The sequence below is a fragment of the Anopheles arabiensis genome, chromosome 2 (assembly GCF_016920715.1).
Source record: "Anopheles arabiensis isolate DONGOLA chromosome 2, AaraD3, whole genome shotgun sequence".
In the NCBI taxonomy this organism is placed as follows: Eukaryota; Metazoa; Arthropoda; class Insecta; order Diptera; family Culicidae; genus Anopheles; species Anopheles arabiensis.
Window position 1 is genome coordinate 36,320,543 of NC_053517.1, and position 22,354 is coordinate 36,342,896.

A 22,354-nucleotide genomic window follows, 5' to 3' on the forward strand; every position below is an offset into this window, starting at 1 on the left:
GTGCTTACTGTCACTGTCACTCTCGTCGTTCCCCTCGCACTCTCTCCCAACCCTCCAGCGATGCTCGATTGATATCTTATTGCGCGTCCCAAGCCAGCGAGCAAGTGCGTAGTATTTGGTTGAATTTCCAGCACATCTCTATTGCGGGGAAGGTGGACGATTCGCTGCTTTGCACGACAAGTGAAACATTCCATTTCACCTTATCATACTTACCCTCCCTGCAGGAAGGAAGAGTACAGCGTTTCCCGTGCGTTTGTGCTCCCTTCGTACGACGCGACCTGACACCACACAGAATGTCCTGCTGCGTGACGGTGCGTACTTAAATGGATTGCTATGATCAGCAAATGGGGAAGCGAAAATAAAACCGGGAACCAAACAAATACTCATCCCCAATGGTTTGCAACTGTCACCTCTGTCGCCTCAGAGAACCTGCCCGCGCTGCGAATTTGCATCCCGTGACCGCAAAGTGGGCCATGTTTGTTATGGAAACGATTCAACCCCATTTCCTCTGGAGCGAGCGTTCCATAAATTTTCGCCTCGAATATCTTCCCCATTCCCATGCACGTCGAAATCAACTACAACAACATGTGGCCACACTTGGACATTATGGCTTGGTGGGGGTAGGGGGAAGGGAGTTTTTTTTTGTTTTTCATAGCTGCATGTATGCGTGTTTATTGACATTAGTGTCCGAGGGGGGTAAGAACGTCACCAACGTTTCGTTTTGATTTCGAGCAGCAGCGTCTTCGTTTCGGCAACCATCGTTACCAATACCATCGAATTGTGATATGCAAAAGGGAGGCCGATTAAACGATGGAATGGGGTTTATTAGAAATCGTGGCAATAATATTTTTTTTACGATTTGTGTATGCATGCATCCTAATAGCTCTCTTTTGGACGCTTCCTAAGCAAGGGGAATGCTTAGGAAATTGATAATTTATTCATGAATGGTAATAAAAACTGGAACCATAAATTTAAGCCATGAAAATAACCTAACGAGCAATCCGATTTTGATTTATGTCCTATACGGTATGGTGCTATGGTGCGTCTGTGTCCATACAGTCCACAGCCCTTTCATTAACCGGAAATTAACAGCGTGATAAGCAACAGGTAGATTGGAGTAGTATTTTTCTTCTTTGGGGTTTACTACCGGTTTGTGTCCAGCTCAATCAATCACACTCGCACGAATAAGTGACTTAAGTCTAATAATCGAACCGAAGCAATCGAAGCACGTCCACTTCCAAGGTCGTTGGTGGTTGATTTTGTGTTCAGCTTGAAGCTCGGTTGATTGAAGGTGATTTTTTTCGGGGAGTGCATTCAATAAAAGGGTGCATTGTCAAATGGCCCTGGAAAGGTGGAAGGTTAATAAGATATTCTTCTGATTGAATTTTGATGGAGAGAATCACAGTATCCCTAGTAGCAACATTGAGCTGAGCTTTACGTTATAAGCTGATATGGAAGTTCTAATTCCTTCTCCTTAAAGGTAAGCCCTTCTCTTGCACACAATGACGGTACTATCTGGTACCATTTGCTGGTGTTTGTAGTGTGTACGTTTGCGTTCTGTTGAATAGCCTCAGAACCCTCTCTTACAGCCCAAAAGCATTGTCAACACGCACCCGCAACGCGGTGATTGCATGTCGTGACGGCACCCCAGGGCTTTCCGGGTCGCAACCGTGACATCTTGGCCTGCGTGTGGCTATGGCTTAAGGCCATCGAGTTGCGGTACCGGTGAACAGCTACAATGTTGCCTATAGATTTATGCTTTCTGTTTGTTGATCGACTAAGCGATCGACAGGCTGATCAATCACGAGGTAAGTGATCGCTCACATGTTCGAATGTTTGTTTTTAAATTAGAAAATTGTACAAATTGAATATGACCATGATTTTGATTAATTTTACACTTGCTATGGATGCAAAGAAAACCACCACAAATTGCGTATTACCGCACTCATCTTCTTTGGAAGAGTGTAATAAAAACAATTTCATTTTTTCCGGAGAAATGTGCGCACTGAATGTCCTATTCAGGTCCTTCCTTTTGCGGACACTCGAAAACCATACCGCCGGCCCACTCGGTGTTGCGCTTTCAACCCCTGGGCAACATTGAATTTGTCAGCAATTGCTCGTGACGCAGACGTTGTTATAGATGTCGATACCAAACAAAAAAAAAAACGCACACAAATGCGCAGATAAATATCACACTTTTTCGTGCGTTTCGTCCCTCCCCGGAGGGACGGATCATACTTTATGGGCGAGTAGTAACAACGAGATGCGTAACAGAACCTGATTATGGTTGGTGGTGGTTTTGGGCTGGCCAGCAAAAATGGGAATTGGAGCAGTCGGTGGGGCAGGAAAGGCCCCGTAGTAGTTAATCGTGTTCCGTAGCGTTCATCCGTGCGTTTCGGTTGTCTCCCTTTCTCTCTCTCTCCATTTTATGTTCCATTCCGAGCTAAAATGTTCCCAGCAAGGCTCACTCCAATACTCTAACGGGGCTGATTGGGGGAAAAGTTGTGTGCCTGCGACTTTTTTTCTCTCTCTTCTGGGGCGTATGCTACTCCGCTGGGATAGCACGTTGGTCGCACGTCGAAGGACGATTGTTCTGCACAATGGCAAGATGAAAAACGCAAGAAGATGGCTCCCGAGGGGAAGTAAGGTTTGGCCATTCGTACACCGGCTTACGGAAAATGTGTCAGTTTCATCTCGGGACGATTTCTATCCAATTGTCCGCGGCATGCACATACAACATTGATGCTTCTTCTGTCGATGAATGCTCTTGATGGGTGTGGTTGCACCTATCTTTGCTTTAGTGACTGTAACGAGCTACTTGTTAAAGCGTTTAATTTAAAATATGTATATAGATCATCATGAATTTATAACAGACAGAAAAGGTTCATAAAAATATTATCATCTAATAACACAACAAAAAATATCCTCCAACGTATTGCAAGATAGAAAAACATGAATGACGCTCCTAAACAATTGCCGCCTGTACAACAACAGCCTGTCAGGCTGTTCCGTTGTCCTAAGCAACCAAAGCGCTAAGATGCGTCATGCCTACTTGCGTGATGCTATGGATGCCACACATCGCAAAAACAACAGTCAAAGGATCACCATTTTACGCAAACAGCCAGCGGATGGTAGATACGGCTTAACAGGCATGAAGAAGGTAGCGCCGGCAGGACAGGAAGCAACGGGGCACGACGGCAAGGCGGCCGAATCGATGAGGACGCCCCGGGGACAGCAGGAGAGTGATTTAATTGAACTGATAATGGACGCTAGATCCGGCTGTGAGTGACTGCATTATGGGATTTTTGCTTTGTTTTTGCTCGTGCCCACCGAAAAAGCCGAAAGCAATCGTGTGTATGTGTGTGTGTGTGTGTGTGTGTGTATGTGTGTGTGTGTGTGTGTGTGCGTGGATGTGATGTTGACCGTTTTTCTCTCCTCTTGTGTTTATTTGGCCCGGCCCGAAACGTGGCCAATTGATTAACTCTTCGCACGGATGGCAGCAAATTCCCTGAAGTGTGGACTTTTGTCGTTTTTGCAGGGGGAAGGGGTTGGATTAGATGGAATTGTGCCTTGTTTTTTTTTCTTCCCCCGGTCCCTCGTAGTATGTGGCATGAATTGATGATTTTTTTTCCTCTGCTTTGGAAGATGTAATGCGCGATGTTGTTGTGTTAAGTTTGCTTTCTTATGAGGCTACTCATCGATCTGTGCCGTATCGATCAACATCTAGCAACGTGATTGAACCATCCCGTGTCAAGTCCGTACATGTCTAGAGAACCAGAACAAAGCCTCCGGTGCGTTGCAACGTAGCAATGTAACAAAGACGACACAGTGCATTGATTCCTGCCGTACCTGTAACAGAGAGAGAGAGAGAGCGAGTGAGCAGTAGTCAAACGCCAGGGTACGGTGATAAGGGGTCGTCTACCTTGCAGGACTCATTAAATTTTGGGGGGCGAGACCCTGCACATTAACCTCCACGGGTGCAGATCGTGACCGTGTGTCCGAAGCCGTGGCACATAAGCTGGTAGAAGATTAGGAGCTGCACCGTTTGAACAAGAACGATCGAGCTTGGTGAGCGTTGCGGCATTATGGTGGGTTGGTGTATGCATTTTTTCAAGTTAAGGGATTTTCACTATTTAAAACAAGGTACAGTTTCATGTCTTAATTTTATTGTTTCTTTCTTACACCTTTTCCAAAGTACGCAACCAAGTTTTGGTCCCAATCTTTGAGATTGGCCTCGATATTTTTAAAGCTAACAATCCCTGCAACCAACCATGACGCAGCACGCTTCTTCCAGAATGAATGCCGAAACTTTCTTTCGGGGCAAATCTTTATACGCAATCGCGATAAGAATGGTTTTTAGGGCTCGTTCACAAGGAGTGAAAAAGAAAATGACACTTCACTTTAAAGTGTTTTTTTATTTCGTTTCATTTTATGCGATATCACGGCTACACACACACACACACACACACACACACACACACACACACACAATAAAAAGCACCCCAAGACGCAATCTGTGCAGTGGGCATTGGGCAGTAAACAACAAAATCATTAAGCCCACCGAAGCCTTCTGGAACGTCTCCACATCTCTGTAAATCCGTCCGTCCTGCGAAACTGGGAATTTCCATACCACGAAATCAACACCCCTCCCACCCCCCACCCCCTCCCTTTGCATGCGAATGCGTATAGCAGTGACGTACCACGCAATGCGAATCATTCTCGCCTGAAAAAATGACTGCGTCATGAAGCTAACATCCGGTCCGGGGATGTTTCTTTCAGCTCGATCGTTGTCTTTTTTTGGTTTCAATTTTGGACTGTTTTTTATCTCGCGACACGCGCTAGTGTGATATGGTGTGGGCGCAATTTTGGCCTTTTTTTTTTGGTCGGCCAGGGCTTGTTGTGCAGGTGTGCTTGCCTGTGCAACGGTTGTGCCTACTTCATTCGCCATTTGGTTGCGTGTTTGCTGATACGCATCTTCCCGACACTTGGCTCGCGTACGCGGTGCGATACGCAAGTCGTAATAGGAAATAACGAGCACGCATGTAACACACGCACACACTGGTGTAACAGTACACAATCGAACGATAACATTTGGGGTTTTGAGCGAATTAGGGAAAGAGAAGCGCGGGGGGTATTTTTAGGGCGGAATGGTGGAGCTTGGGGAGCAATTTCTAGAAAAAGAAGCGCTAATCATCCAGCCGCTGGATGGTGGTGATGGTCAAATTGTGCAGCAAGGTGGGATTTCGCTAATGGAAATCAAACAATAAAATGTACCAGCCAGTGAATGGGGGTAGGTGAAGAAAGCCTTTCATTAACAAATGTATCGCAATAGCTTCGTTTAATCGCATCCATTCGCCTTACTGTGCTCTCTGTCTCTCTACACGCGTACACATAACGCATCAAAACAAATAAAGAGTTCAGTGCCGGCCGGCATATTCGTTACAATACAGCGGCAGGGGCGTACGTCACCCGTACGAGAGTGCGTATTTGGGAAGTAGATAAAATGTGATCCCGCTATCGCGCTCGAGAAAGAAAAGGGAGGGAGCGTAAAAGAGAGAAAAGAGCCGAGAAAGAGCGAAACGGGCAGATCATTAATGCGTAGAAACATTGCCATGGGACACCATGGCCCTATTTCCCAATCGTTGCAATGATTTGCGGCTGAATGCGGGGCGCTGTGGTGGCAAGCAATCGTGCAACTCCAATTTCCTATCTTTCTTTTTTACAAAATAAAAAAAAAGGTTAGAGAAAATGGACTAAACGCTTCTTCCCCTCAAGAAGAAGAAATGATTGAATCTTTACACAGTTACAAGAGAATAACAGCAGCAGCAGAAGTTACACGCAAAAAGGGCGCCATGGTAGCGGCCGCTTTTCCTTTGTTTACATCGGGGCCCTTCACCGGATAAAATGTATGCGCTACCAGCACCAACACTACCGCGCGCTGGTGCGTTTCTGTATGTTTGTGTGAGTGTGTGTGCGTGTGCAAAGGCCGTAGTTGTGCAGGTGTGTGAGACATTTTTCTACAGCAAGAGCCGGCATGCTCATTTCCTTGACTTCTTTGTTCGCTTCCCAGTAGGCAGCACCGCAGTAGGCTTGCAAGAGAGCGCACACGCACACAAACGAAAAGGGCCGTACGCACGATGGCGGATGGTGGAAATAAAAAGGATGAATTTTCCTACCACACTGGTGTGTGTGTGGTTGCTTTCGGGTGTGTGTACGTGTGCGTGTGTGTTTCATTTCGGCCCTTTGGTTTTGTTTATCAACAAACATGTACCGCCGTCGGTCTGTATTACGGATCGCGCCTGTTCTTTGCAGCAGCAGATTCATTTTAGAGACAGTGACGCCACGCCACCAACGGCGACGAAGGGGGAGTTTTAATCGACCAATGTACCAATGACGTCACCACATCCCCCGGAGAGCGGGGTTGATTTTATTCGAGCGTTGCCCACGCTCCTCACCCAACACATCGTTGCCGACGAGGTGACAAGAGATGACGCACCAGCATTGTTTACTTGGATGCTGCTGAAGGCGTACCACAACGTCATCGGTTTCGATTACTTTGACGCTTTGACGCGTCGGAAGCATGTTGCGCCGCCTAATGTAATCGAATTTCCCTATCAATTGCGTAGCGGCGCTTAATTTTCGTGCGGGCAAAGGTTTGCCGCTGGAAATGGCTGCTGCGTCATTTCGTACCACGATTGGTCTGCTTCTTACCTCAAAGCTGCTACTTTGTATTTGCTCCTGCTGCTGCCGCCCGGCGATTAGAGAGACCCAGGAGGGAAGCGCACACGCGGCAGTGGCGGCGGCATGTTGCAAAGATCGCATCATTCGCGAAAAAAGAAACCGGTCCGCGAAGCGACATCAAACAACAACAAACCCGTCCATCTTCACTCCAAGCAACAAACCCCACGGTCCGGTTCCACTCCATTTCTGCCCTCCATCACTGTCCCCCTTCCCCTCCCCCTTAGAAACTGGGTAGCAGTGGCTCGGGCGATTCATTTCATATCGCAAATCACGACACGGTGGCAAGAGTGAGGCGGCGGTGGCGGCAGCATCGTGCCTGATCAGACGTGGCTGACTGAGCAGCTGAGCATATATGGCTCTGTTTGAGTGTGTGTGTGTAATTGCAGATGCAGCAGCAACAAGGAAAAAGTGCATCGAACCGGCCGGGCCCAGCCTACCTACCCGGCCGTCGGTGTCGGTGTCTGTTTTCGGACAAATGCTGCTGCGTACACACCGGAGGCGCGATAGAAGCCGTACGCCGTACGCGAATCCGCCACCGATAGAAGAAGCGTGACCCCCCGGCACACCATTGAGCTTGGCAGCAGCAAACACAAGCAGCCGGCCAGGCCCGGGATGCTTCCCGAGCCTCTTAGGGATTGGGCGGGTTTTTTTTTTGTTTGTTGTTGTCTTGTTTTTGGCCCCTGTTGCACCGGGACTGTGTTGTCTGTGTATGTCGTGGTTACGGTTGAGCGCTTTGCTCGCGTTTTTACGCCCCGCGTCGTCGCGTGTTGCGCGCGTTACAACACCCCGCACGCTGGATGCACAAACGCACCGGCCATCCCGGCTGGAGCGGGTCATTGAACTCGGAATGGCTGGCGCGACGCCACCATCGCGGCACCACCACCACCGCCGCCACTATCAACAGGGTTGTGGTGTGGAAATCGAGTCAACAGCACAGAAACGCAGTTGCTTTTTCGCATACGCTTGGGAAAAAAGGGGAAAACCCGAATCAGTCACACACACACACGCATACTCACGTATGAAACCAAGGGGGAAGGGCGGGAAAATGGGCCTACCAGCAGGATTTTCTGCTGTCCCGAGTCCAAAATATCAAACCTTGCAGGGGTGGACCGGCGATGGTGTTGGATTTAAAACGCAATTTCTTCACCACTAGCAAAGGGGATGTAATTTATGTATGTATGTGTGTCTGTGTGAGAGCGTATGTGTTGACTGTTTATATTTTTCCAAGGAGGCCCCAAAGAGCGCGGCAACGGGTGTAGGTTTTCAGTGTACTGCGTCACAAAGGATACCCAAGCGAAGGGGAAAAATGAGTAGAAAATCCTTGCCTTTTTCATTTTCAGTGTGTGAGAGTTTACAGGCGTAACGAGATGGTGATGATTGAGTTATCCTTCGCACACACACACTTATGCATACACAGCCACTGTAAGGGGTTAGCCACAAATTGGATGATACCGCAGAGGTTAACCGAACCGACGTCAGCTACCATAATAATCGGATCACTTTTTTTTGTGCGGGCTGAAAGAAGTCAACATTAATTTAGGCTTTTTTACCCCTTGAAATGTGATTGTAGAAGACGTCTGGCGATGGGTTGAGGGAAGAACGGCTGGCACATGTATACCTCAAGCTGTGGTTTTAAATCGTATAATTTGGCCACATTACTTAGGTTCTTTTCTTTTTACTTTACCATCCACTAGACCGAGGAAAACATAACACACTCCAGCACGGTCCTTGAACGCCACATTGTCGCGAGCCCAGCATGAGATGGCGCCAAAAAAGGGAAGTGGGGAGAAAACACTGATGCACTTAAAATGCAGCAACAGTGAGAAGTAAAAATCGATCGTTCCAACAGCAAAACAAAAAACTCCCCGTCTTCCAGAAGGAATTTCAACCAGGGGGCTTTTCCACATAAACTATGTATATGTGCAAATTTGGAGACATATTAATGGACTCCTCTCACACACAAAAAATGGGAAAAATAAGGACCACTGTAGTGTATCCCGGCAGGGAAAATCCCATCAAATTATCACAGCTTACAGTTTTGACTGCGCAACAGGACGTAATTCTGATACACGAAAATTGCATCGTTCGTGTTCGCACGTATGTGTATGTGTGTTTGGTGGAGTTGAAATGAAAAAAACCCTCTCTCATTCGCAACCGGATTCCCCCAAAACGAAGGAAGGAACGAAAGGCAACTCCAGTACGAGCGCGTGTCTAGGCGTACGGTGCACGGGAACACCAAATGGATTTCCAAATCATAGTCCTCGCCGCCAATGATGGTGATGATGATGATGGTGGTGGTGATGATGATGGTGAACTGCAAAGGCTAACCGAGTGTTTTGCGGGGGAAGGGGGGTGTTGAGTGGTAAGCAATGGAATCAAAACAAGCAAATTGCATCGCAACATGCAAAGGCGTCGTCGCTACATGGCGTTTCTTTTTTTTTATTACTACTTTTCTCTACCAAACATAAAAAGAAACCCCAACACACTGCCCAGCCCGGGTCCATCCAACGGGGGGGGGGGGGGGAGGGAACACGGCACTCGCCCGGCATCGCGGCGTTGTGGTCAGTCGCAATTTCTACAAAACGCCAAACCCAACATTAGCCGGCCTACCCACCACCATTAACGGAAAGAGGATGGGAGAGACAGAGAGAGATGGAAGGGAAGGAGGTGGGGGGGGAGATGGCCGAGAGGTGGGTTCGTTAACTTGGAAATGCCTCAATGCGAGTCGACAAAACAAAGACCGGGGCCGTAGCATAGCCATAGCACAGTTAGGTGCCGGGGCAGCAAGTGTCGGGAAGAGCAAAACAACGCAAACGTAAACAAATGTCGTAGCATAAGGGGGGAGGGGGGAAGGGAAAGGGGGGTGTTTGGAAGATGCGGAAGAGAAGGGAAGAAGGTGAGAAGAAAGAGGAAAACACTCTCAACATAATATGCATGCACACACACACACACACACACACACACTCTCACATGCGCGCGTACACACAAGAGTGCAACAGAATCACACCAACACTCGCATGAGCACACACTGGCATACATTGGCGATACGCATACAGGCGCAGCTTCCTGCATGTTCGTGTAATTGGGATTAGCATGGTGGGAAAGTGTGCTGGAAGGGCGGGAGAAAGGGGGAGGATCGTTTGAACCGATAGGCTCAACGGGACCACAAGGGGTAAGAGGCTCGCCAACTAATGCTGGTCTCGCCACACATAAGGGAAGAGCGGCATTTCTCCCCCCCCCCCCTGGCGGGATGCAACAAGCGCTGCAGCGCACTTCCAGCGCATACAGATAAATCGAAAACAAAACAAAGTGCAGGCACAGGAAATTAGAAAGAGAAAGAGGAACAGAGAGAGAGAGAGAAAGAGAGACAGTCCAAACCGGGAATGCTGCACCTACATGAACTGTCTCCTCTTGCCCTCAACCCATCAGAACTAGGGGAGTGATAGGAGAGGACAGTGTGGGAACGGAAATGAGGGGGAGGCAGCAAATCTGTGGAAAGAGAAACCCTACGATCAGCGCCTACTTGTCAAACTGTCCTATTCGCACCGGAGAACGGGTTTTGTTTTTGTTCGTGTTGTGTGTTTTTTTGCTAGTTTTGATGCAACAGCAAATTTTCTCATGTTTTCTAGCGACTGTATTTCAATGTGCAACAAAGGAGGCAATGCCGTTGCTGGATGGCGTAGGAGCTTGGCCGAGAGCGCGCACAACAAAATGCCAACAAAAACAACAACAGCCAGCTAAACAAATGAAAGTTATGCTCGGTAGAGGGAATTTCTTTTTGACGGCACTTTTCAAAGGGTCATTACAAATCGCGCGCGCGCGCGCTTACATATACACTCACACACATACACTTACCAATATAGGCCTTAAAGGCCTATGCATTGCGTGCGAAAGCGATGCCTACTATGAAGCGCACCACACACCACTGTACGGTGGGTTATCATCGATGGAGAAGGCCCTCAGCTCACTCTCCCCTACCACCTGGCCGGCCCATGGCCTGCCCTTCTGTTCGCTTTGTTTGTGTTGCTTCCGCGGAAGCACATTCAAAACATTAGAAATGTGCGTGTGAGGGAAGTAGTGGAATAACTCAGAATGAACGCTGTTCATTTCCATGGCGTTCTCATGCTCTCTTTCTCTTTCTCTCTGTTTTTACCAGATTGTTTGTATTTTTGCCTTCATCAAACGATGGAATGTTGTTTGAAGTTTTCTAAAAAAAAGGAAATTTCTTTTCATTTCTCTAGGCTACATTTTTGAAACATTTTCCGATAGGAAAAAAAGGAATCAATTTCCACAAATATCTAATTTTTCCTTTCCAACTCTTCCGGGTTTTTCTTGCTCTCCCAAAATACTGTGCGTGTGTGTATAGTTTGCTGTGAAGCTGCGCATGCGCTTTGCCGTAGAAAATCCGAGTTGAGAGCGGGAAAACTACCCTCCAGTGTGTGATCGTCGTCACAATTAATGATCTTGGCTTTTCCGGGAATGTTTGTGACGTCGTGCTCGGTCGGTCCCGGTGTGGCGCGCGCGTTCATTCGAAAGCGCGCGTGTTCATCGAATAGGCCTTTTTTCCGTTTTCCCCTTTTCGGTTTCCTACTCCACTCGCCTCTCCTCTTTCTAAACATAATCACACACTTCATGCATACACAAACAAACACATACACACACACCGACACATTTGTGCTAGCGGGTGCATAATCCAAATGGTACAAAGCATAAAGGAATTGGCACAGGCCGTGTTGGGATTTGACTTTATTTCCCCCGGTACGATCAAAATCAACAATTCGTATGTGTGTGAGTGTGAGTGCGTGTGTTTTGTTTTTTTTATTGGATGAACGAGAGTGTGTGTGTGTGTGATAGAGAGAAACGATTATGCTCATTTGTTGATACGTCGAAGCACAAATATCGAGCAAATATGGCAACCGCAAGACACCGTGCGTGCGTGCATGCGTGTCTGTACTGTTTTGTTTACGCCGATTGTTGCCGATGCGCTAAAGCAAACAACGCCGCCGAAATGGTCCTTTGCGCCTCCCTTTCGGCACAACGCACTAATTGTGCGAGGTGTGATTGTGTTTTTTTCTTCCCCCCGAGCCGTAGCGATGGCGTCGGTAACGAAGAAAACACCGCGTCAAAGTGGCCGATTGTTGCCGATGCGCTAAAGCAAATAACTGCGTCTAACAACTTTCCTAACGCGCTAATGATGCGCTAGCTGTCTTCATACTCTCACTCTCACTCGCGCACTCTTTCGCTCTTCGCTTACACTCAGCCTCTCCCAGCCGGGATCTTCTAGCCGGCGCGCAAATTGCGTCGCGGGTTGTGTTGACCCATATTTTTCTGACGCTGCGCCAGCACGTTCTCCAGCACAAAAAGAGGGAACAAATGTGTGCGCAAACACACACACACACACACGCGAGCAACAACTGAATTTCGGAACAACAGATGGGACAAATTGGAACCGGGGACAAAGATGGAAAACTAGCCCTGCGCGTCTCCTTCCCCGGGTCCACCACCAAGCATACATCGGCGCTGCGTTGCGTTTGTTTTCGGCGCCTTTTTTCCCGGCTTTCTCGCTTAGAAGTGAGAATCATACAACGCTTTATGTGTGCACCACTCACACACACACAAGCACACAACGCTGGTATGTGTGGTAACCGTTCCCTTTCTTCGGCCAGCAGGGGTGTTATGCTGTAGTATGCTTTTGTGGTAACTTTCTTGCATTCTCGCATTCTCGGAGGGTCACCGGACGAATGGAAATGGGCGGAGGGTTGTATCTTACTACTGCCGGGGTCAACGAATTCAATTATCAAACCTACAGCATGCGCGGAAGAGTAACGGGGGGAGGGAAACAATTGCCGGCAGGCGGTAGTAGTGGCCGAAAATGTTTGGCAACAGCATAAGCGCAACTATCCGGCCTGTGTCCGGCCGGGAATCAAATTGGAAGAAACCGACGCCGGTTGTCTGCTGCCGAAATTCATTCAACCAAACAGCACGCACACACACTCACACACCACCCGGCTTGGGAACGGAAGTGAACGCATGAAAGTAGGAAGCATCAATTGAATGGTATGGTTGCCGAGCCGTACAGAAGGAAGTTGCAAAGCTGGAAGGTTCAAACGCAAATTGAGAAAAAGATCCCGAACTTTAAGGAGCGTCTTTTCAAAAACTTTTGTCCCATTTCCAACTCCCCTCTCTCTCTCAGATGAGCGAAAAAAAACCCCAACCCTCTAAGGAACTTGTGCACGCCATACGGGTTTCGATTCTTCCCTTTCATCCGGTCAATGAACGCAACACGCCCGCCGGTTTTTGGGGGAAAGTGGGAAAGAATTTTCAACAAAAAATAGACACACCGGCGAGCCGCTCGATTTTGGGTTGGTTGCGGTTCAATGGAGTCCCTTTACTGGGGGGATGGCCTCCGTGGCTCGTTTGCATTGGCTGCGTAATTAACACCTTCCTGCCGCAACTTTTATGCCCGGTCTGGATTGGAAGGCCCTAGAGTTCACGCGAACCAACCCAAATGGAGAAGGATTGATGCACCCCCTTTGCCGCTTGAAATTGAAACGCTATTTATGGGGTTTCTTTAGTTGCTTGTTGCTTTGGCAAGTGGTCGAAATGAAGGGCGGGAGAGGGGCAGGCGAAAAAAGGATCGATAAATGGTGTTTGTTTATCAATTCCCTGGCTGGGACTTTGTGGTGGAATACAAGTAGCACTTTCAACTGAAAACGGACTAGTTACGTGCATAATTGTGTTGTATCTAATTTAGAAACTTTAATACACATTTTTTGTTAATATTTGCATAATTTTGTATTCCTTAAACATTGTCGTTAAGTCTGGTGATGGTGATGGTGGTAGCGCGCACTAGCTGTGTATGATTTTGTACAAAGACACAGTAAATCACACGCTTCACACGGAGAAGGGGGCAATTGGGGTGGATGGATATGTTGAAAAACGCGGTGGATTTTTTAGAGAAAACACTTTATTTACTGTGGTATGAGGTTAAATCAAAAAATTAGTCCACATGTACCGATTGTCGAATTTCAACTAACTGGTTAGGGGCGGACCAACCCTCCTCCTTATCTCCTAATTTACCGTTTTTATCCTCCCTCTCACTCTCTTCTCTAGCGTTGTCACCTGACAGACTGTTGGGCACTCACGAGTTTCCAACAGATAAGAAAGAATCTTTTATCTATTACAGGTTTATCGTGATGTTGATCATTCTTTTGAGACAGTCTTGGTCGTTGGACTTGGAAAAGTCCTAAAATGTTAACGGTATGCATCCTTTTTTTATTTATTTATTTATTTATTTTTATTTTATTAATTGCTCGGCCACGTTGGGTTACAGCAATAGTGCTTACTGACTATAGGAAGGATTGATGCACCCCCTTTGCCGCTTGAAATTGAAACGCTATTTATGGGGTTTCTTTAGTTGCTTGTTGCTTTGGCAAGTGGTCGAAATGAAGGGCGGGAGAGGGGCAGGCGAAAAAAGGATCGATAAATGGTGTTTGTTTATCAATTCCCTGGCTGGGACTTTGTGGTGGAATACAAGTAGCACTTTCAACTGAAAACGGACTAGTTACGTGCATAATTGTGTTGTATCTAATTTAGAAACTTTAATACACATTTTTTGTTAATATTTGCATAATTTTATGTTCCTCAAACATTGTCGTTAAGTCATTTTACACAAATTCTTAAACAATTAGCCGTAATTCTCGTTCGCTTGACCGTATGTTTTACGTTCAGTTTGTTTTTATTGGCTGTAGGTCATTGGAAAGAACGCTTCACGGTGTGATGAATGGCAACAAAACATCTCCATTAAATGACCAGATAGTGAGGCCTTTCGGCCCAGCACCATCGCCACAAGGTTGCGCGCCGACCTATTGTTTCAACCGACCCCAAACAAAAGCATACCAATCAAACACACACACACACACACACACACACACACACACACACACACACACACAGCACCACGGTACCATTTGCTTTATTGTAACGAACGATTCCAAATTATGCACCACCACCATCATCATCGCCACCACCGTGTGATTCACACCGTGCATTGGATCCAGTTCCGGTTTGTCGTACTGGGGCGGGTGCGTCACCATCTCATCTCATCATTTCAGTCTGATCGACCGGACTCATCTCGCGCCGTCGATCGTCGCCATCAACAGCCTCATTATCATCCTCTTCACGATCACGAACAGCGCAGCACTCGGGCAGCATCCCCGGTCCACGTCCTTGGCCGCACAGACCGAGACGGTCAGCGACGGTCAGCGAAGCTTCGACGGAGCGACTTTCTTATTCGGCTTTGGTTTGGCGGATCATAATTTTAAATTTTTCACTGAATGTCACTGCAACCTCTGGCAAACAGATTCAAAATGAAGCCGCGCACACACACGCACACTGAAAGACACATCTAATTCGGAAAAAAATGATGGTAAAATGTCACGCACCAGCCAGTGACTATTCCAAGGAGCTCCGATTGTGTGTGTGTGTGTGTCTGTCTGCGTTTGTTGGTGATAATTGTCGATCACGAAAGGGCAAATAGGAAGACAAACAGCGTTGAAATGCGGAAGCCAATTGAGGCGCGACTGGCCGGCACAAGATAAAGATGCATCTCTGGTGGGAAAGCAAGGAAGGAAGGAAGGAGAGCTTGAGAGCTTTGCGAGCGAAACAGCACGATGGAATGTGTGATTGTAGCTGCAGGCCTTGGGTTGATTATAGGATGGTGATGGTGGTAGCGCGCACTAGCTGTGTATGATTTTGTACAAAGACACAGTAAATCACACGCTTCACACGGAGAAGGGGGCAATTGGGGTGGATGGATAAGAAATTTTTTTTATTACAGGTTTATCGTGATGTAGATCATTCCTTTGACGCAGTCTTGGTCGCTGGACTTCAAAAAGTTACCAACAGTTGAGGGTATGCATCCTTTTTTACATCCAACACGCTAATTTTTAAGTAAACAATCTTGCATCTCTATCTTTATAAGAAATTAAAAACCCAGCAATGTTCCTGTGGTAGATCTAAAAAAATTATTTCCTTATTGCCGTAAAAAACTAAATAGGAGTTTCATTACTAAATCACAAAATTAATAAACCAGGACATTATTAATTTACCTCAATGAACTCAAAAAGAAAACTAAGAAATTAAATTACAGTTCAAAATAAGTGAAAAATCATCGAACTTCAATAAACATATCGTGGTTTTCTGGTAAACATTGACACTATTTTCGATAAATTGGTAAGTAAGAGAAACAAAACAGTGACTTAGAGGCAAAGTGATAGTTTAAACGACTGTAAAAAAAAGAAAAGATCATTGCTTCAATTAATAGGAATTGAATGAATATCACCAGTAAAACAAACTATAACTTTAGTATGAAATTGCGGAAAGATATCCAAAATTTTATTCATTTTTCGTTTCAATTCCAACCCGAACAACAAACCCGCTCGACTTCCCACGTTGTGGATATCAAAGTCCTTAAAAGGAATGTACGCTATTTATCTATTACCCGTTTTGCGGATGCTCAATTGCTTACAATTGAGAACCGTTTTGTAGTTCATGTGACCATAACCTAGGATGGCCATATTTTCTACCAAGATTCCGATAGCCTCCAATAAACAACCAATAACCGCCATGCATGCACGAAACAATCGATCATGCATAGGGCGGTCGCCTCCCAGTACACACAGACACACAAATGGTCATCTTGATATTGCTCCCTCGTCCCTCATATACGGGGTGACATATCAGCATGCATAAAATTGCACATTTCTCCAAATGTGGCACCCTAATCGGGTGCGCTATCGGGTGCCGAAAGGGATACTATTGTTTCTGTTTTATTTTCCTGCTAAGGAAGTACACCACGAGACACCAACAGAGCCACGTACCATATAGTAAGCGGTTTGCGTATCTGGCAAACCGTTTACCATGTTGCAATTCCTTTGGGCCACACGCGCAAACGTACAATTTGTGCAGAGTGGCAGACACGCGCCGCCCCAAACATGGCATCAGAACGGGGGGAAGCCATCCCAACCGACGCTATGCCAAGTATTAGCCCGCTGGATATCACGATCCCGTGTTCTAGTGAGGGTGGTCAACAGTCAAGAATAGGAATACGCCCAAAGCGCTCACAATGGGTCGGTCCGTTTCGTACCGAGTAAACTCCAAGTCCAACATTCCAATTCGATCGACAGTCTCCCCAGCAGCCCCAATCATCTCAGGCAAATGGCAAAGCCCCTGCATAGCTCGCTTTTCAACCTTCTCCACACGTCCCAAAGCACGAGAGCGAATTGTTCCCCTTTTTTTCCGCGGGTACTACGCGATGATCGATATCTCGCGGATTTAATTGTCCCCATTGCTCGCTAGCCATCAATCTAGCCATCGACGACAATGACTCAACTCTCCTGCCAAGGCGCGAGTGCAGTTGATTAGTCGCTCGTGCATGTGTCCTCGGGGGGGTGGGCGGCAGAGCTTCTTCGCAGATAACCTACTTCACTGCCGTGCGACGGCTGCATTTAATTGCAGAGCAGCGAACGTTACTCGTCATAATGGCAGCGTCGGCTATAGCCATTGTTGTTTGTCCGCAGAACGTACCCGATCTAGCCGAAAAGATCGCACACAAAAGGCTGTCGGAAGATAGGCGAGCAACAAGCGCGCGGCCTGCTTGATTATGTTGTAATGTTTGCCTCGGCTGTAGCATAAATGTGTAGGCACCAACATACACAATAGTGAAAAGTGAAATAATTAGAGTCAACGCTAAGATCAAATCGTGCAGGATAGACCGCGGGCCAGAGCACAGCAACACAGACAATGCTTGCGTGTGTGACAGCGTGAGGGTACTGCCCCACCACGGATGCATTATGCTTACAGCTTAACGGTAATTGATGAGCGAAATAATTACGAAACATTGCTGCTAGTTCGGAATAGTTTCGCGAGCGAAACAGTGGCGGATTAAGGGTATCGGGGGCCCTAGGCGGAAAGACGAGTTGAGGCCCCTTGTACATGGTAAATGTTGTTGTGGCGGGGGGGGGGGGTTGGAAGCAGCACTGTTGCGAGATTGAACAGTCGGGGGCCCCTTGGATCATCAGTCACAGGCTCTAAAATTTTAGCTGCCGGGGGGGTGAAAATGATTCGCCAGCTTTGGGGCCCCATCCTTCCGGGGGCCCTTGTCGCTAGTACTCTGTCCATACGGCATACTATACAATGGCGATCTACGGGGCCCCTAAATCAGCGGGGCCCCAGGCGACCGCCTAGTCCGCCTACCGTTAGATCCGCCACTGGAGCGAAAGGAATAAGCCGCAGCGGCGTCTCGATAGCATCTGCGAGAAAATGAAGGTTCACTTTAATCGTTTCACACTAAGCCAAAATGTCAATGGCTTGCGCTGGAATGCTGGGGCTCCTACCCAGACGGGCGGGCACCTTCTGGGTAGGAGAAAGGGCAACATTTTTTTCATTTTAAACTACATGCAATAATCGTAGGAATGACTGTGCAGTCATTCTTAGTACTATTTGTTTATTATGTGTCTGGCCACTTCACAAACAAACTCTGCCTCTCTGCGCCGTCGTCTTCCGGTCGATCTTGGCGCTTATCACCGGCCACCCAAAGGTTGCTAAACCGTTGGCGGGCACTGTTCCCCTTCCCAACAGGCCGCAATATCCGCCCACGAGAGTAGTAGAAGATATTTATAGTGGTCTCTTGTTTTGTTTGTTGCTGCTGCTGCTGCTGCTGTCTCTAGCTCAAAACGCAAAGGCCCTAAAGCGCCCTCGTGCGCTAATCCGGTCATTGACATCACCAGGGGCAGCTGGATGCGGTTATCAGCTGCTGGTGGTCGCTGCTACTTTCGGCACTCGAAGCACTGCTTGCCGCACGCCTGTTGATGCGAGATGGAGTAGTACGACGCATGACAAATCCCCGGTATCAAGACAGGGGCGCGCACACTCGCTCTAAATTGGCTAAAAAATAATAAGCGAAGCCGGCTGAAGGCCTTCACTAACACCCTTACTGCCGGCACGTTGCAGCAATAAGAAGCCGGCGGACAATGCCGGGCCACAATCGCAGGGACAGGGACACACACACACGCACGCGCTCGCGCGCGCCCCTTGGAGGCCCTTCGGTGGCGTGAGTCACGTGTAGCGGAATCTATATAGTTCCTCCTCCTCCCTCTCGAGCGACCGATGACCGGATTGCGCATTCGGTATGAAAGTGGAAAATACCACACACTTACGCCGACTTGCTGTCGGGAATGCAGCACGGAGGTTCTATTCGCGCGGCGTAAATCCTCACCCCTGTAAATCCTCTCCCCCCATCGTGGCCTGTTTCACGATAAGCGATCGGGGCGGAGAGGCATACACGCGGTTCACGTTTATGGTTCATTTTCATGGTCACACAGACTATCAACTGGTGGTGTATTGTGGAAAAAAATGGTGATGAGAGTGTTTGTGTGTTTGGGGGAGAGAGGGAGGGGAATCGGGCTTTCCTAAAAATATAGGGATACTTGCTTTGCAATAAATGAAAAATAAACTAAAATTACGGTCGTAGTATAAAATGATCTCAGGGATTAAAAAAACCGTTTTGAAATTCAACAAAGTAGATATAATTGCCAACTTGTAATATACATTTTTTTGTAAAAAATGTAATTTAACATTTATTATCTAAGCACCATTTCCCCATTGTTCCATATATTTTTGTAAATTTTTAACTAGTACGTAAATGTTATATCGATCAATGTTACATTATTTTCCGCAGTGATCGGTCAGTCAATTTTAAGAAATGGATAATGTTTGTTATTTGTTTACTGGTCTTTTCATTACAAAATAAAAGGCCAGGATTACACTTTTTATGTTTTTTTTTTCTCAGAAAGTAGCAAAATTGTCTTTGTAGAAGTTTTCATGAATAAAAGTCTTACATTTTACATCAATGAACGAATGAATAGAAGAGGAGATCGTTTTTGTACGAATAATGTTCACATTTAACGATTGATCAGCATGCTCCAAAACTCTGTTCATATGTTCTTCCTTAATCCTGTACAGTTTAACTTCTCTAAACAATGAACTTCACTAAAAAAACAATGCACCGTCATTGGTTAATTCCTCCTCTATTTACAATCAGACACATTTATTGCCCGCTAAGTCCATTCCACACACTACGCAGCGATCGAACGGCAAATGTCCCACCGGCTTTGACCGGTATGTAGCATATTCGAATAAGCCGGCCGGCATCGAATTCACCGGCAGCCACTGTCAAACGATGAACGCGCAGATAACGATAGCGGTGTGTGTTGGTTTCAGCAGCACAACACAACGACGAGCCCACCGCCATATCATTTCTGATTAATTCAATTCATCAACAATCTCCGTCGAGCCGGCAACGTGATCGCCGCCTAGACAGGTCCGGCCGGTCCCGCGGCCCGTGCCGGCATTCCCGTGACCCGGGACAGAAAAACAACTACACTCAACTACGTACGCAAAACACCACGCTACATCACGTTGACATGCAGGCAGGCAGGCAAACAACAACGGGCCAAACACAGAAAATAAACCACGATCGATCGAAGGGAACGATTTATGAATGATGAAAACAAACGAGCAGGAAGCGGGCAAAGCATGGCTGTAAAGGTCACACAGGAACACAGGGTGACAGGGTGTTCTTCAATTCCTGCCGGTACGCAATTGTCCCGCAGGTCAGATCGGCACGAGTTGTGTGTTGTAGCTGGTGGCGTAGTTGCAATTCTACTCAACTCAATCGAACTACGGCATCAAATGGAAACGATTTTAATGCGTCGGGCTGGCGGCATCATAACATGATGCTGGAACTACTAACACATGTGTGTGTGTGTGTGTCTGTGCTTTTTATGTTTCGCAACACACTGTAAAGTACCGTAGCAAAACGAAAATTATCCAAGAACATTGTGTTTTGCCATCGTAGAATCGTGAGATGACGCAAAACGCCGTACGCATCGGTGCACTTGAGAAACGTGAAGGACCACACCGCACACACCACACTCCCCACCTGGAGGACGCCTTCACGCCCCTTCGGTACGTCACAATTCGGTACGTATTGCGCTAATCCGAGTGTATTACGTCTTTTCCGAGCGTGGTTTTTTCCTATTCCTTCTCTCTCTCATTCCTTTTTTGTGCCATTTTTACTAACACGTGGAAATAGTACGGGCAAGCGATTTATTGGAGGGCGAAACAATTACGCGTGTGGCCATGGAAAATTGGATATCGAAATCCGAACATCACGTGCCTGGACCGGTACCGGCAAGTCAACAAACAGAGGAAAACGCTACAATGCAACACAAAACAACTGCGGCCTGGTACATAGGGCCAGCCGCTGCGAGTAGTAGGGCACACGCGAATACACCAACAAGCCCTGCGCTGCGCTGCGCTATGCTCTATGTGTGTGTTATTTAATGTATTTTGTTTAGTTCCCCCCATCTTTCCTGCCTCCTCCAACGCGATCCTCTCGGCATCTGGGATTGGCAGTGCCACGCGCCCGTTTGGTGGATGCATTCAGCGATGACGCTGAACGGGCGGCGGCACCCTTCGTCGATCGGCATGAGATGCTGGCGAGCGTGTTCCAGAGTTCGGTATGACACACAAAGATTACAGCACATTGGATTTAAGGTTCTATTTTTGGTTGCACAAAAATACGCTTCACCTTGTGTGTTAGTGCTTTAAAGTAGTGTCGGTTCGGCAAAGCCTCTCCAACAATCAACAGGTTGTACGACGATACGTGACATTTGCTTGCGGTGGTTCATCTGCCCACCACACTCAATCTCAGACCCATTCCGCTCTATTATTGAGATGCATGATCGCACCGATGCATTGCACAATCTGAGATGCTCGGGTTCGTCTATCTGACATTTTGACTTGAAACGATTTTGAAGTGTATTCCTTCGTGCGACTGCATCCTTTCTCTTTTGGTATATCACGATTTTTTCGATGTTAAGGGCAGGCAAAGATACACACATCGGTGAACACTCCGGGTCGCCGTGTCAGAAATATAGCATTTTTAAGTGTTTATGTTCATATGTATGTGTATGTGGGTAAGATACATGGAATTGGATACTTTTACATTCTCGTCTTGAAGCGGCTAAAACATAAAAAGAAGATCTGCTGACATTCGGAGGAGCAACAAAAATAAATTGAGGTGCGTTGTTGAAAACTGTAAAAATCAAATAAAGCAGCACGAGCAGCAGTCGCGCGGTTAAGACGCCGGGCAACGATCACGTGCGGATCGCCCGAGGTATCGTTTCGCTTTGCACGCTCTGCAAGACACACAAACAACAAACAGAATATTTCACTTCACCGGTACGGATTCAATCCGAAATACTTACCATACTTCCAAATCCGACCAACGAAAAGCTTTTTCAAGCATGATCTTCACCTTCCCAGGCGATGACGAAACGGTCGACAGGAAGGGATTGCTACTCATTTTCCTACGCGAAACAGAGATGTCGCTGATGCAACACAACCACCGGAGCTAGGCCACGGTTACTGTGTACGATCAATCTAAGATCACACCTTTCCACCGGCAAACGGCACATCGTTCCCCTCCCGGTAAAGAGCGGCAAGCGAAAGTAATGGAAGTGGTGATCCACGGCTTACAAAATCCATG

The 22,354-nt window shown here is 47.2% G+C and overlaps 1 protein-coding gene across 1 annotated transcript; it reads left to right on the top strand.

The window, feature by feature from the left end:
* Positions 1-20,302: 20,302 nt before the first annotated feature.
* Positions 20,303-21,993, top strand: LOC120894992. Its single transcript, XM_040297926.1, has 3 exons — positions 20,303-20,558; positions 20,660-20,784; positions 20,897-21,993. Exons 1-3 carry the CDS (start codon positions 20,535-20,537, stop codon positions 21,075-21,077), a joined length of 330 nt encoding a protein of 109 aa, XP_040153860.1. The 5' UTR covers positions 20,303-20,534; the 3' UTR covers positions 21,078-21,993.
* The last annotated feature ends 361 nt before the right edge of the window (positions 21,994-22,354 follow it).

What these genes read in the sequence shown, in the direction of transcription:
- LOC120894992 (XM_040297926.1), top strand. Translation starts at nt 20,535, where the DNA reads ATGATGCTGGAACTACTAACACAT. An exon ending in TGCTGGAACTACTAACACAT is followed by an intron (nt 20,559 to 20,659) that starts GTGTGTGTGTGT and finishes TTGCCATCGTAG; the next exon opens with AATCGTGAGATGACGCAAAA. An exon ending in CTTCGGTACGTCACAATTCG is followed by an intron (nt 20,785 to 20,896) that starts GTACGTATTGCG and finishes ACGTGGAAATAG; the next exon opens with TACGGGCAAGCGATTTATTG.